Raw genomic sequence first — 16,794 nt, forward strand, 5'->3', positions numbered from 1 at the left:
TGAAGCCCAAGGTTGAGGGGCTTTCACCCAGCCCCTAGAGCCTGGCACTTTGAACTTGGACTTAAAGCCTCCAAATTGTGAGAGAATAAACTCCTGTTTGTTACGGCCATCCCATTTATGGTGTATTCTTGTCAGAGCAGCACTAGGTAACCAGAACAAAATGCATTATGAAACCCCTAGTACCTGGTTAAGTCCAATACATTTTTAGGGCTTTGTTTTCCCTGCTGTTTGCCTCTCCCTTCTCAGTTTATCTTCATCCTGGCCAGAGGGTCCTCCTATGCCTGTACTTCATTTCTGGAAACTCAGTCTTTGGTTGTTTATGGTCCTTTTTCAACTTTTCATTGTTTTCCAGTTAATTTTTAAGATGCTTAGCATGACATTCAGAGCCTCTCTCTGCCCCTCATCTTCATTCTATCAACCTCTCACTTCACTCGACCTGCCCTTTGGCTACTGAAACCACCTCTTTGTGGTTCCCCAAGGCACCAGCCTCCTGGGTGTCTTCTGAAGATTTGCAGATGTTTGCTGCTCCCTTGGTCTAGAAAGCTCTTCTCGGTGTGGGAGGCAAGGATAGAAACTCATACTGGTTGCCTTAATAGCTGTGACAGTGGCTACAGCAATCCCAGAACTCAAGTCCTCATCACACCATCCAGAGGGAGAGTACATCTTTTTGGGGAAACTAATGAAAAGTGAAAAGGCTTTTTTCCCAAAAGCTCTAATAAACATCACCTCAAAGCTCATTGGTCCAAATTGGATGATATGACCATCTCAGAGTTAAGCAAATCTGTCATCAACAAGGACGTATATAATGATTGACTTAACCTGTTTAGGGCCCATCCTTGCCATTAAGGAAAGGGGTCAATCTCACCAAGCCATGTGGCCGTCACACAATGGGGCAGGAATGAGTTCCCAAAAAAGACTATCAAGGAGATTTTGATTGAAGAAGGAAATAGATACTACAGAAGAAACTTAAAATAATTTATTATAATACTTAGAATGATATTGTCTCTGAATAATGGTTATTCATTATCTCCTTCCACCAGTTATATTTTTGAGTTCTATCTCCTGCTTCAACATGTTGGCTAGAACACCTAGGGTCTGTTACATTTACAAGGACTGATGAAAGTGGTTTTCAGCATTTTTAGTAGCTTTGGGAAGGATGTTTATAAAAAATGGAGAGGTAAAGGGAAGGACTAAGAAGCAAATGCTTCTTATCATTTCATGTGTGATGTGAAGATTCTCTGGAGCAGTCTGGGAGATGTAAGAAGCTGTATTATTTCTTTATTGCTGTGTAACAAATTTGCCAACATTTTGTGGCTTAAAACAGCACGATAATTATCTCACAGATTTTGTACATCAGAAGTCCAAATATAGGTTAGCTTGGTTCTCTGTTCAGGGTCTCACAAGTCTGACATCAAAATGAATGCTGGATAAAAAAAGAAGGTGGGGACCAGGTTTGCTGGTCCAATAGACCCTGGTGGAACCACTGAGACTATGGCCCCTAGCTGCCCTTCAGGTCTGGAATTGAACCCACACCTGTGGGTTCCAGCCAAACAAAGTACAGGCAAGTGAGTTAAACATTTACCTCAAGTAGACACACACCCTGGAGAGAACAATCATGGGAGAAGGAAGGGCTGCTTATGCACAGGGAGACAGCTCAGGGCGCAGAAGAGTATGGAGGGATGGACACTGGGAAGAGGTAACTATGGGGAGGAAGTGGGAGGGGAGCTGTTGCATTGTAAATTTTGGTCAATGACATGAGGCAAAGAATATGTGAACTGCTGTTTGAAAAGTGAATTTACTCTGTAAATCTTCACCCCCCCCAAAAAAAAAATGTATGCTGGGCTGCATTTCCTCTGGAGCTTGAGGTCTTCCAGGCTCATTCAGGTTGTTGGCCAAATTCAGTTCCTTGTGGGCATAGGACTGTGGTCCCCATTTTCTTGGCTGCCAGCTAGGTGTTGATCTTAGCTCTTAGAGGCTGCCTTCCAGTCCTAGTCATTTGGCACTCTAACAATACATCAGCTAATTTCTTCAAGGCCAGTAGGGGAATCTTTCCAGTCTGCTATGACAGTTTTATATAACAGCATAATCATGGGCGTGACTATTCATAGGTCCTGCCCACACTCTTGAGGGAGGAAATTGTAAAGTACATGCACAGCAGGGCATGAGAATTTGGGATCATTTTAGAACACTGCCTACCACAAAAGGCAACACAATTCTTGCTCCAAGGCTTGTGGCCTGAGGCCTGGTGTTACAGTTCAGAATGACCAGAAAATTCACTTAAAAATAGATATTGAGATATATTACAACATCACGCACGCATGCACTGCCGTCAAGTCAGATCCAACTCATAGTGACCCCTCCCTGAGTTTCCGAGGTGTTATCACTGTGGAAGTAGATTGCCCAGCCTTCCTTCTGAGGAGTGGCTGGTTGGTTTGAACTGCCAGCCTTCTGGTTAGCAGTTAAGTGCCTTAGGGAATATGCTACCAGAGCATCTATATTACAACATATACCTCTGAAAATGGAAATCCACCACTTCCATTGCCATCAAGTCAGTTCTGACCCATAGCAACTCCCATTGGGTTTCCAGGGCTGTAAATCTTTATGGAAGTAGATTTCCTCATCTTCCTTCCATGGAGCAGCTGGTTAGCTGTCAAATGCCTTACCCACTATGCCACAAGAGGGGTTAGGAAACTATAATTCTGAGTTTGTGAATAATTCTAAGAATGTGATGTGGAGTCAGAGAAATGATCAGACAGTTACACTTTCTAATACCACTGCATATTCTGGCAGTTGATTTGGCGATACCCAAAATATTTCTAATAATTAAAATCTGTATTTTTTTTTACATTTATAAAATAATTGCACATATATTGTTTCATTTGATCCTTCCAAGAACTTTGTAAGTTAGGTGATAATGGAAACACCTAGCTTATGAGCTGTGTTTTAGGATTAACCGAGCTCTTTAAGTTGCATTAGCTTCTGACTCATATTCCCAATGCAGTTGGGAATGCAGTTTGTCAGATGCCAGTAGACCACATGCTATTTCACACTTCTGTTTCTTTGGCCATGTGGTTCCCTTCACAGAGAATGTCTTCCCTTGTCTTCTACATCCAGCAAACTTCTATTTATCCTTCAAAACCCTTGTTATTTTCAGGCGTGGAGGTCAGGGAAATTCTTAAACATCATTGTTCTTGAGCAGTCCTGTGTTGTTCTTCATAGGTTAAGTAGAGAGGATTTCCACGTTGACAGGCACAAGCCAGGCTCAATTCCATGTATTTCTAGAAAATCTATGGAAGAAAATGTGACAGAACTCAGAGACAGAGTTCTAGTAAACACTGTTCTTATGTGAGTGGTCTGAGTGTTTAACTTTTATTTACAACTCATTTAAATCTCACAACAACCTAATAACATGGTCATAGTTATTTCCCCATTTTATAGATGAGAAAACCATGACACAGAGGCTTTAATTACTCACCCATGGTCACAAGCTAGTAAGTGGTAGAACCAGAACTTGAATCTAGCCCACACTTTTATACCCCACAAACAAAAAAAACCAAACTCACTGCCATTGAGTTGATTCCAACTCATTGTGACCCCTATTGGGGGTGGATTGCCATATCTTTTTTCTACTGAGCTGCTAATCTTCTGGTTAGCAGTCTGGTTAGCAATGCCTTAGGCACTGGGCCACCAGAGCTCCTCTTATATTCCTAGTACCCCATGATATTGACAATACCTATATCTGCCTCATAGCATAAAATTAAATGAGATAATGCATGTCAAGTCTCGATACCTACTCTGTGGTAAATGCACAAAGTATAGAAGTTGTTCTTATTGCCTATGGCCCCGAGGCTCATGCTTTCCTAATCTTTGGAATGTTGTTGTTGTTGCTGTTATTTGCCCTCGAGTCAGACTTGACTCACAGCGACCCCTCCTTGGGTTTCTGAGGCAGTATCACTAAGGAAGTAGATTGCCCAACCTTCCTTCCGAGGAGTGGAATAGGGGGTAGGAAAAAAAAAAAGATAACAAAACATGACCCCCAAAAATGAAAAACAAAAAACAAAAAACAACAACCCCAAAACCAAAAAACAAACCCTCATTCTTGTTTGGTTGCACCCACTCCCCTATTAGGAAGAGAAGCCAAGGGTCCCCTTTTTGTTGTTTGAAGGAGCATACTACAAAAAAAAGAGTAAAGCACAATGTCAGAATTTACATCTGGAGGTAAGATCTAGATGTCAGGGAGGAAGGGATGCTTTAGGGACCCTGGAGCCCTGGGCTTCCTTAACCAACATATTTAAGTACCAAATGGTAGATGTTCAGTACTTGCTGGTTGTTTCCCCATCCCTTCTTTTTTGAGAAGCATTTAGTCAATGGCATGTCTCACAGACTTTAAAAAAATATTCTTCAGGAAAGAATTCTTGCTGGATTCAATACTCATGACTGTTGTCTCTAGGTAAACTTGCTACGAGTTTTCAGTGAAAGTTCTGTTAATTTAAACCCTAAGACTGGGCAATCTACTTCCCTAGAGATACCTCCTCGGAAACCCAAGGAGGGATAGCTATGGAAGTGAGTTGTTTTTTTTTTTTTAAATGGAAGTAAGAATGATCTTAGTTAGATCCCTAACTTTTCTTTCTTTCAGCTGTGTGACCTTCGATAAATGAATTAGTGTCTCTGAGCCTCCATTTCCTTGTCAGGAGAATACAAATTGTTGTGACTCGTTGTTGTTGTTATTATGTGCTGTCAAGTCAGACCTGACTCATAGCAACCCCTCCTTGGGTTTCCAAGGCAGTGTCATTATGGAAGTAGATTGCCCCATCTTTCTTCCGAGGAGTGGCTGGTGGGTTTGAACCGCCAGCCTTCTGGTCAGCAGTCAAGTGCTTTAGGTACTACACTACCAGAGCTCCTGTCGTGACTCATAGGTAAGGTATATGAAGTGTGTGATCTATTTCTGGGATATAGAATAAATGGTTCAAAAAACATTACCTATGATTGTGCCATTTAATCCTCAAAACCATCCTATTAGATAAGTATTATGATTATGATTATTACCTACACTTTACAGGTGAGGGTCCTGAGGTTCATGGAGATTTTGTGTTTCTCATGGAACTGTGGCAGTTGGCAATGGTTATTGATTATTTGTCAGGTTTCTTTTTTCCACTTTCTTTGCACAGTGGGCTGGGGTTCCATAAATGTCTTGCCAGGTTGACAGCATATTTTGGTAAGAAATTAACCACCTCTGCAAAAGATTCAGTCTTAAGGCAAATAAGATGATACAATAGATTCAATAGACCTTTATATTTTCTTTGCACAAGCTCCCAAATCCAACTGGATTTAAGGATATGTGCAAAGGTTTAATAGGATGTTCACTGTGACTTGTTTATGTAACCAAAACTGTGGAAACTGCCAAAATGTTCAACAATTAGAGACTGCTTAGATTAATTGCGGTATACATATACAATGAAATATTATGCTACGTCAAAAGGCAAAGTGAAATCATATGTTTGTTTACATGGAAAGACGGTAATATTGTGTTGTGTGATAAAAGCAGGTATGAACTAATTGATGAAGTAAGAATCCATTTCATAAAATGAAAACCTGTTTGCAAAAATAGCAAGTATAAATAATATATATGTATACCTATGCATATAAAAATGAGTTCTGGTGGCATAGTGGTTAACATATTCAACTTAAACCAAAAGGTCCGAAGTTCAACCCATCAGCTCCTCTGTACGAGAAAGATGAGGCAGTCTGCTTCCTTGGAGATTTACAGCCTTGGAAAACCTATGAGGCAGTTCTACTCTGTCCTATAGGGTCACTGTGAGTCAGAATTGACTTGATGATAGTGGGTTTGGGTTTGGGTTTATGCATATAAAAAGCATCTTGAAAGGTGTAACCAAAATTATCACCTGTGGTTTTCTCTACTGGAAAAGAGAAATATTAGTAATTTAAATTTTTTTGTGTGTATTTGGGAGGGGGGGTTCGTAGTTTTCCAATCTTTTTGCAGTGTATAATAAATTCTAGCTACTAAAGAAAGAAAAGGAGAAGAAAATAAATGGGTCTGGTCTCCATTCATGCTAACACTGGTTAAACTTTCCAGGTGATTGTGAAGACAAGGACGGAATATCAACCTGAACAGAAGAACAAAGGGAAGTTCCGGGTGCCGAAAATCGCCGAATTTACGGTCAGTTTCTTGATGGTGTAACAGAAAGAGTAAAGGTAAGGCTGGCTTCAGCCAGCTCAGGACACCTCATACTAGTGCAGCAGGGACTGCTGGGGAGGAGTAAAAGGACAGAGGCTATTTCGGGAGGATATCTTGAGGCCACACTGTCTGGGCCTCTGAGGTTAATCATATCACAGAGCTCTGCCTCTTAAGGACCTCTCACATGCCCTTGCACTTGGGGATGCTCTGATAATTTGATCACTCATAAGTACCTCTTTATTCCTTCTCTTTTCTCCCATCACTATTTCTCTGCTTTTCCATCACAATCTCTAGGAAATGTGATGGAAATGTGTAAAGAAAAGATAGTGGATGTGGTTTCAATAAATAAGAAAAAGGAAAAGAAAAGCTGAAATCTTAGTGGTAAAAACCAAATGGTTGACTTCCTGTTTCTTGAGGGAAGGGTCACTTGGGATGAGTTGCATGAAGGAGTGATGAAGCATGTTCTGATAGGATGTAAGGAGGGACCTCAGGGAGCTGAGATAGAAGAGGTGCTTGTGGCTGAGGAGAGCACTGCTTGTGCAGAGGTCCTGAGGCAGGAGGAAGGCTGGTCTAAATACTGAATAAGAATAGGGGCAGTGAGGCTGGGCTCTGGGAGCCAGGGGTTGGGCAGTAGGGAGTGGTGAGAAAGTGGGGTGGGGTGGAGTTAGGAGATGAGAGTGGCAGTGAGAAGGGCAGACAGAAATCAGGCAGGAAATGTTGGCTGAGAACAAACAAATCCAGGCCTTGTAGGATATAGAAGAATTTGCGTTATATTCTAAAAGCAACAAAAAGCCCCTGAAGGACATCAGAAAGGATAGGGACATGATTTAATTTGGGTTTTGAAAAAAGGACTCTGGATGCTACGTGATGAATGAAATGTAGTGGACAAGAGGGAGTATGGAGAGACTAATTTGCTACTGCAACTGTCCAAGAGAAAAACGACTGTGGCTGGTACAAGGATAGTGAGTGGATGGAAAGAAGTGGGCAGACCTAAGAGATATTTCGAAAGCAAAATCAGCCACAGAGGCAGTAGAACAAATGATTCTGTGTGTGCATGGGTGTTGGAACACTCTGGCTGTATTTGAGACCTGGCTCTACCACATAGTAGCCTCATGGCCACAAGGAAGTTGCTAGACCTCATTTATTGAATGAGGGTAATAATAACAACTACCTCCTAAAGTTGCTGTGAGGATGAAGTGTGGAATACATGCAAAGCACCTAGTCCTGAACAAGTGCCAGACTGAAAAGTCTACAGTTAATGGTAGTTATGTTGTGTCAATGATGACCGGGGAATTTGAAAGTGAAAATAGTTGGTCATCTGGGAAGTAGAGTTTGTGGATGGATAAACATATTGGTCTATTTCTGTCCCTAAATATCATTCCCATTGCTAAAGCTATGTTAGAGCAGCAAAGTGTATGAGTCTGATGTGTGTGGGACATGGCACCATTGTGTGAATCCCCCAGAATGTGGGGCTTTTCTGTTGTTGAGCCTTGGCACAGTGGTTAAGCTCTTGGCTGCTAACCAAAAGATTGGTAGTTCAAAACCACCCGTCATTCTGTGGGAGAAAGAATTGGCAGTCTGCTTCCATAAAGATTTACATCCTCGGAAACCCTATGTTCTGGTTACCTAGTGCCGCTCTGACAAGAATATACCACAAATGGGATGGCCTTAACAAACATGAGTTTGTTCTCTTACAGCTTAGAGGCTTTAAGTCCAAGTTCAAAGTGCCAGGCTCTAGAGGCTGGGCAAAAGCCCCTCAACCTTGGAGTCCAGCTCTGCCTCCTGCTCCTGGCCCACTGGAGCTAGAGGTGTTTCTTCACTCAGACAGCTGCTGGCTGCTGAGGCTGACAATCCCAAGGTTGACAAGTAAAAAGGCACAGTCCCGATGTTACCAAACCACATGGCAGGCCATTAATTTAAGTCCATTGTAAGTCCTGAGGTCAGCAGAACATGGCAGGCTGCTGAACAATGACATGGCTACATGCAGGGTCCAAGCATGCCATAGCTAGAGACCATTCTCAAGGCTTCTCCTTATATACAGGAAGCAGACCACATCCCAAAGGCTCAGCTGCTTGTGGTAGATCCCACCATGGAGTTGATTGCCAGTCTCATCATGAAGAGTAACTACCACCAGCTGCCCAGCCACCCAACCAGGCTCTGCCTAGTTGACACACAAACATAACTACCACACCCTATGAGGCAGTTCTACTCTGTCCTATAGGGTTGTAATGAGTTGGAACTTGATTGGATGACAATGGGTTTTTGGTATGGGAGTCCCTCTTGGAGGGCAGGTGCTGCTTGTTTTTTTCTGTGTATCTTCTGTGTCTGGCTCCCAGAGGGGGCTTAGTGAATGTGGATCTGACCTACACACTGCATGCAGCTACCTGTGGGAGATTTGAGCTACGTACTCATGTACACAGTTACCTGTGGGAGGAGATGGGATGATGTAAAGGATGTATCTTGATGGGTAATATATGCGCACCAGACCAGGAAGCAAAGCTGACCTGTCCTGCTGGCAACGGAGGCCATCAGAAACATGCCCAGATTCATGAACAAGAGTGTTTACTGCACTGTTATTTATAAAATCAAAATATTGCAAAAATACTAGACTTTGAACAACTTTTTCATGATTCTATAAATGAGACTGCAACCATTTATTGTGAGGTGCTGCTGAATTGGTTCTGGCTCAAAGTGACCCCAAGTGCAACAGAACAAAACACTGCCTGGTCCTGTGCCATCCTGACAATCATTGCCATGTTTGAGTCCATTGTTGCAGCCACTGTATCAATCCATCTTGTTGAGGGTCTTCCTCTTTTTTACTGACCCTCTACTTTATCAAGCATGATGTCCTGGTCCCTCCTGATAACATGTCCAAGAATGGACATGAGACAAGAATGAAATCTCTCCATCCTCACTTCTAAAGAATATTCTGGCTATACTTTTTCCAAAACAAATTAGTTCGTTTTTCTTGCAGTCAATAACCAAACCAAACCAAACTCACTGCCTTTGAGTCGGACTCGTAGTGACCCCTCCTTGGGTTTCCGAGGTGGTATCACTATGGAAGTAGATTGTTCAATCTTCCTTCTGAGGAGTGGCTGGTGGATTTGAACCACCAGCCTTCTGGTTAGCAGTCAAATGCTTTAGGCACTAGGCCACCAGAATCAATAGTATATTTAATATTTTTCTCCAACACCATAATTCAAAGACATCAATTCTCCAGTCTTCCTTATTCATGGTCCAGCTTTCACATGCATATGAGGCAATTGAAAATACTATAGCTTGGGTCCTTAAACTGAAATTTTTGCTCTTTAACACCTTCAAGAGGTCTTTTACAGCAGAGTTGCCCAGTGCAGTACATCATTTAATTTCTTGACTGCTGCTTCCATGGGCATTGATTATGGATTCAAGTAAAATGAAATCCTTGACATTTTCAATCTTTTCTCCCTTTATCATGATGTTGTTTACTAGTCAAGTTGTGAGGTTTTTTGTTTTCTTTATGTTGAAGTGTAATCCATACTGAAGGCTGGAGTCTTTGATCTTCATCAGTAAGTGCTTCAAGTCCTTTTCACTTTCAGCAAGCAAAGTTGTGTCATCTATGTATTGCAGGTAATTAATAAGTCTCCCTCCAATCCTGATGCTGTGTTCTTCTTCATATAGTTCAGTTCTTCAGATAATTTTCTCAGTATACAGATTTAAAAAAAAGTTTACTCTTAAGAAACTGTATAATATTCCATTTTAGGATGTACTCTTATCTCATGATTCTATTAATTAGACTGTATCCATAAGATGGAACATTATACAGTTTCTTAAGAGTCACTTTTATTTTTTTGCAGAGTATTTAGTGGTTTTCTGTGAATTAAGGAATTAGGAGAGATTTTCATCTTCCTTTTACTTTTCTATGCTTTCCAAATTTACATAATGAACACGTGTTGTTTCAATAATCAGAAAAACATTGATTATTCAAGTTTATTGTATTTTAACCAAATAAAGTGTTATGAGTACTTAATGGAATCACTCCTCTTTCAGCAGTTATTTTAAAAGATGATTATGAAGTAATTTGCAAAATACTTAAGAGAGAATGTTGAGCAAAAAAGGCAGAGATTGAAACTCTATGTTTTCTGGGATTGGAGTCATGAAAAAGAAAGCTATAAATACACATAGGAAGAATGACATGGAAAGAATTATATCCAAATGCTATCTGTGGCAGTGTTATCAGTGGTGGTATTGCACTATATATATATTTTTCTCCTCTTTCACAAGTTTTTCTGATGTGGCTGTATTATTATACTTAATTCCTATAAGCCCCTGAGAGGCTGAGGTAATCTGCAATTTGTCAAAGGGAAAATATGGCAGAGAGAGGGGATGTAACTGGCTCACCCAGGTGGTCAGTGGCAGAGCCAATGCACAAAGCCAGGGTCTCGCTGGCCCTCGCGTTGGGCCATGCTGCCTCGGAGTGGATAACTACTGTTCAGAGCTCGGAAGACAGTGAGTCAGTCAGCTAGGAGAAAAGAATGGATTCTTCAGGGTCCAGGGCCTGTGGAAGCCCCCCTCCTTACCCATAGAGTTTGATTCAATTAGTCCTGTGGATTCTATAAATGAGACTGCAGGACTGAAGGGCATCAGGATCCTGAGGCAGCCCTTTGTCAGCCCTGACTGTCAGGTGTGGGAAGAGGCTTTGCCACTTGGAATAAATCAGGAGGAATAAAGCAAATTCATTTGGTTTTGCAAAGCTTCAAGCATTAATTAGTCTGACTCATTGCTTTCTTACAGAAAGCTCCTTCAGGGTGGTGGAGGATGTATCTGCTGGGGTGAGGGTGGACACAGGGAGACTACGAGGTGGCCAGGGTAGTAATTAAGACTCTGAGGGCCCAAGCTGAGCCACCTGCAGTGAGGCTTAGAGATACTGGCTGAGGGTTGTACTAGAAGTAGAATTTATATGACTGCCTTCTGCTTAAAGAATCTCTAAATGCAACTGGTTAACGTGCTTGGCTTCTAAACAAAAGTCCACTCAGAAGTGCCTCAGAAGAAAGGCCTGGCAATTTACTTCTGAAAAATCAACATTGAAAACTCTATGATGCACAGTTCTACTCTGACACACATGGGGTCACCATGAGTTGGAATGAACTCGACAGCAACTGGTTTGGTTCCTGGATGGAGATGGTGAGAAGTAAGGTGACTCCTAGGTGTTTGGCTTGGCTGGTAGAACTTAGGGAAAAGCCATCTGTGGAGGTGCACAAAACCAGAAAGGGAACCAGGATGGGGAAGACACACTGGCAAGTGCCTGTGGGTTGTCCAGTGGGAGGCAATAAGGGTGGGTTAGAGGTCAGGATGGAGATTTTGGCCAGAAAGCCAGATTTGGATTGCAGGAAATTTCTAGTTAGTCTTAGAGAGTGTGGTCCTGGGCTGCCCCTTCAGGATATTGCTCATGGCTGAGGTTACCATGGGAACAGCAAAGGCACAGCTTCACTCATTCCAAATTGAGAGAGAGGAATTGAGAGACACTGAGAGAATTTCCTGGAATTTTTGTTGTTTATAAAACCAAGGGGCCTCTTGGCAGTCACTGTGAAGGACCACAGATTCTAACATCTTTCATCAAGCTTATGTGAAAAGAAATGAACATATATAGAGAAGTCCTTTATTACTTTGGTTTTTTAAATCAAAATGAAATTCACATAATATAAAATGACTCATTTTAAAGTGTACAATTTAGTGGCATTTAGTACATTCACAATGTCTGCAACAATCATTTCTACCTAGTTTCAAAACATTTTCATCACCCCAAAGGAGCCCTGTACCTGTTAAGCAATTACTCCCCACCCCTTCATCCTCTAGCCTCTGGGAACTACTAGTTCACTTTCTTTCTCATGGATTTGTTTATTCTAGATGTTTTGTGTAAACCGTACAATATGTGACTTTTTATGTCTGGCTTCTTTCATTCAGCATAAATGTTTTCAAGGTTCATCCATATCATAGCATGTATCAGCATTTCATTCCTGTTCAAGGCTGAAGAATATTCCATGGTATAGATATACTAGGGAGCCTTGGTGACACTGTGATTAAGCACTCAGCTGCCAATCAATAGGTGGGCAGTTTGAACCCACCAGCTGCTCTGTGGGAGAAAGACAAGGCAGTCTGCTTCCATAAAGACTTCAGGCTTAGAAACCGCATGAGAACAGTTCTACGACTATGTCCTGTGGGGTCACTATGAATTGGATTGACTTGACGGCAACACAGTTTTTTTGTTTGTTTGTTTGTTTTGTTTTATGGATATACTAAGTGCAAACAATTTGTGCTGATCTGCTGACGGAAAGGTTGGCAATTTGAACTTACCCAGCAGTGCTGCAGAAAAGAGGTCTTGTAATTTGCTTCCATAAAGATTAAAGCCAAGAAAACCCTATGGAGCAGTTCTACTCTGTAACACATGGGGTCGCCATGAGTCAGAATCAACTCAATGGTAATGGATTTTTTAAAATGGATATATGATGTTTTGTTCACTCATAAGTTGACAGACCTTTGGCTATGATGAATATGGCTGCTATGAACATTTGTATATAGATATTTGAACACTTATTCTCAGTTACTTTGGGGATATACTGCTGGGCCACATGTAATTCTATATTTAAATTTTTGAGAAACCATAAAACCTCTTATTTCTTACTCTTGGGGGCTGAGGGTCTCTTTGAAAAGGTGATTTTGCAATGGAAGGTTCTGGTGTGTCTGGTCATGCTGCCACACCTGTTTGCCAGGGGGCTGGTCTGTGAAGAGGAGCTGAAGGCTGTTTTTGTTCAGCTACTGAGCAGTATCTTGGTGGATACTGGGCTTTGGAGCTAGAAATACCAGGGTCTCTCAGATGTTGACCCTGTCACATCTTAGCTTCATAACCTTTGGAAAGTCCCTTTGTTGTTGTTGTTAGGTGCTGTTGAGTTGTCTTTGACTCATAGTGACCCTATGCACGGCACAATGTAACATCGCCTGGTCCCATGCCAGCTCCATGATCCCTGCTATACTTGAGCCCATCACCACAGCCACTGTGTTAATCTATCTCGTTGAGGGTCTTCCCCTCTTTCGTCGACCCTCCACCTTACCAAGCATGCCATCTTTCTCCAGGGAATGGTCCCTTCTGATAACGTGACCAAAGTAGCTGAGATGAATTTTGGTCATTCTTGCTTCCAAGGAGCATTCTGGCTGCACTTCCTCCTGGACAGATTTGTTCTTTTAGCAGTCCATGGTACTTTAAGCATTCTTCACCAGCACCACAACTCAAAAGCATCAATTCTTCTTCAGTCATCCTTATTCATTGTCCATCTCTCACATGCATATGAAACAATTGAAAATATCATGGCTTGTGTCAGGTGCACCCTAGTCCTAAAGGAGACATCTTTGCTCCTCAGCACTTGAAAGAGGTCTTTTGCAGTTGACTTGCCCAGTGCTATACATAGTCTGATGTCCCGACTGCTGCTTCCATTGGTGTCTATTGTAGAACCAAGTAATGTGAAGTCTTTGACAATTTCAGTCTTTTCTCCATTTATTGTGATGCTGTTTATTGGCCCAGTTGTGAGGATTTTTGTTTTCTTTATATTGAGATCTAATCCATACTGCAGACTGTATTCTTCAATCTTCATCAGTAAGTGCTTCAAGTTGTCCTCACTTTCAGCAAGCAAAGTTGTGTCATCAGCGTATCGCAGGTTGTTAATGATTCTTCCTCCAATCCTGATGCCACGTTCTTCTTCATATAGTCCAGCTTCTCAGATTATTTACTCAGGATACAGATTGAATAAGTGTGGTGAAAGGATACAACCCAGATACACTTCCTTCTTGATTTTAAAGCATGCAGTGTCCCCTTGTTATGTTCGAATGACAGCCTCTTGGTCTATGTACAGGTTCCTCATGAGTACAATTAAGTGTTCTGGAATTCCCATTCTTCTCAATGTTATCCACAATTTGTTATGATCTACACAATCAAATGCTTTTGCATAGTCAATAAAACACAAGTGTTTTCTGGTATTCTTTGCTTTGAGCTAAGATCCATCTGACATCCATAATGATATCCCTTGTTCCATGTCCTCTTCTGAATCCAGCTTGCACCTTTGGAAGTTCTCTGTCAATATACTGCTGCAACCATTTTTGAATTATCTTCAGTAAGATTTTACTTTTATGTGATATTAACGATGCTGTTAGATAATTTCCACGTTCTGTGAGATCACTCTTCTTTGGAATGGGTACAAATATGGATCTCTTCCAGTCAGTTGGCCAGGTGGCTCTCTTCCAAATCTCTTGGCATAACCAAGTGAGTACCTATGGAGCATCCATTTGTTGAAACATCTCACCAGATATTCTGTCAGTTCCTGGAGCCTTGTTCTTCAGCATTTCCTTCAATGAAGATTCAACTTCTTCTTTCACTATCATTGGTTTGTGATCATATGCCACCTCCTGAAATGGATGAAGATTGACCAGGTCTTTTTGGTACAGTAACTTTGTGTATTCCTTCCATCTTCTTTTGATGCTCCTGCATCATTCAATATTTTGCCCATAGAATCTTTCAATATTGCAACTTGAGACTTAAAGTTTTCCTCAGTTCTTTCAGCTTGATAAATGCTGAGCATGTTCTTCCTTTTTGCTTATCTAACTCCGGGTCTTTGCACATTTCATTATAATAATTGGCTTTGTCTGCTCGAGCTGCTCTTTGAAATCTTCTGTTTAGCTCTTTTATCTTGTCATTTCTTCTTTTTGCTTTGGCTACTCTCCACTCAAGGGCAAGATTCAGAGTCTCTTTTGTCATCCATTTTGGTCTTTTCTTTTTTTCTCATCTTTTTAATGACCTCTTGCTTTCTTCATGGATGATATTCTTGATGTCATCCCACAATTCTTCTTGGTTTTGGTCATTGGTGTTCAAAGCATCAAATCTATTCTTTAGATGGTCTCTAAATCAGGAGGGATATATTCAAGATCATGTTTTGGCTTTCGTGGACTTGTTTTAATTGTCTTCAATATCAAGTTGAAGTTGCATATGAGCAAGAGATAAAGTCCATTTATCTCTAATCAATAAAACAGGACACAATCCTGAGATAAAAAATAGTGCAAATCCTAGACCCATTCTAGGGACTTAATATATGCTCACCTTCTTTCCTTTCTATCTAGGTCCCTTTTCTTCTCATGAGTTCTAATCTCCTTGCCTAAATAACTGGATATTTTTTTTTTCTTTTAGCTGGGCTCTGGGTACACCTTTCCTGGCTTTTTCCTATGAGATTGGGAAAACCTGGAGGAGCTTCTCAATGGGTGGCTGGTTCAATGTCATGACTTGTTCGGCAGTCCTAGCTTTCAACAGAGATGATCTCTTTGTCTTCTGGGAGTGGGGGAACCCTCACTTCCATTGAGTCAATTCTGACTCACAGTGACCCCCTTTGCATTTCAGAGGCAGTAAATCTTTACACAAGTAGATTGCCCAGTCTTCCTTCAGTGGAGTGGCTGGTGGGTTTGAACCACTCATCTTCTGGTTAGCGGTCAAATGCCTTAGGCACTACACCACCATAGTTCTTTGTCTACTGGGAGGGGTAAGCTATTTTTCAACACATCAGTTACGACATGGATAAATACAACATCTGTTTGAAAATGCTTTTAAGTCCACTCTTTAGCCTAATGACAATTTGTGAACTAAGTACTCTTATTATCCCCATTTTACAGATAAAAAACTGATTGTTGCTCAGAGAGGTGAAGTGACTTTCCAAGCTCACTCACCCAGGAAGTATCAGAACAAAACAAAAGCCCTGCTCTGACTCCCAATCCCAGCACACTCTCTACGGAACCTGACACCATCTTGCTGTGGCCTGCCCTTGCCAGTGTGTAGCTGGCTTGCCTCCTTTCCTTCCTTCTCTTTTCTCCTTTGTCTTTATTAATATTCACTCCGGGCTGCGATAAATGCCTGTGACTGGGAGACTCAAAGATAGATAAGGCAAAATCCCTGCTCTCAAGGAGCTTGCACAAAGGAGATCTTTCTGCTGGTTTCTAAGCTGTATAGTTCCTACAGGGTCACCTCTAGGATGTCTCCCCTGATGCCCTGAGCTGAGTTGTGCCTTCCCTGGGCTCTTCAGGGTTGAGTGGGGACCTCCATCCTTGCTGTGCTGCAATTGGCTGCTCCTGCATCTGCAGCTCTCACCAGCTCCTGATCACTGTAGCCCTGGGATATGTCTGGCCCTCCTCCATGTTCCCACAGGGAATGCAGCCTGGCAGAGCATGGGTATTGGAATGTGTTGCAGCATGCTCTCCCAGTCTTTGGGGGTGGTTTTCCTATTTTTTCCTGATCACAAGTCCTGATTCAGAGTTTGAGAGATCTGGCAAGCCCAGACTGAAAGGTGTACAGGCATGTGGGGAAAGATCCTAGAGACACTCAAACAAGTAAAACCAGAGCACAGTGCAGTGGGAGGAAGCCAGAATAGGTAGGGTCGTGGTAGTCCAAAGGGACCAGGACTCACCATTCCTATCATGCAAATGGGCACAAAGAAGATGTGAGGGAGAACTGAGAGGGCCAATCTTTTTGGAAGAACTGGACTATTATGAAAAGCAACCATAAACAAACAAACAAACAAACAAACAAAAAAAAA

The 16,794-nt window shown here is 41.7% G+C and overlaps 1 protein-coding gene across 1 annotated transcript in view; it reads left to right on the forward strand.

Annotated features, from left to right (window-relative positions):
- Positions 1 to 16,794, forward strand: part of NSG2 (neuronal vesicle trafficking associated 2) — an 81,932-nt gene that overhangs the window by 13,990 nt on the left and 51,148 nt on the right. The window contains exon 2 of the mRNA XM_007951664.2: positions 6,095 to 6,178. Within this exon, the coding sequence (XP_007949855.1) occupies positions 6,095 to 6,178 (84 nt within the window). The remainder of the gene's footprint in view (positions 1 to 6,094; positions 6,179 to 16,794) is intronic.

Source organism: Orycteropus afer, unplaced genomic scaffold (genome assembly GCF_000298275.1).
Source record: "Orycteropus afer afer isolate SDZICR_OR568_19922 unplaced genomic scaffold, OryAfe1.0 scaffold00306, whole genome shotgun sequence".
NCBI lineage: Eukaryota > Metazoa > Chordata > Mammalia > Tubulidentata > Orycteropodidae > Orycteropus > Orycteropus afer.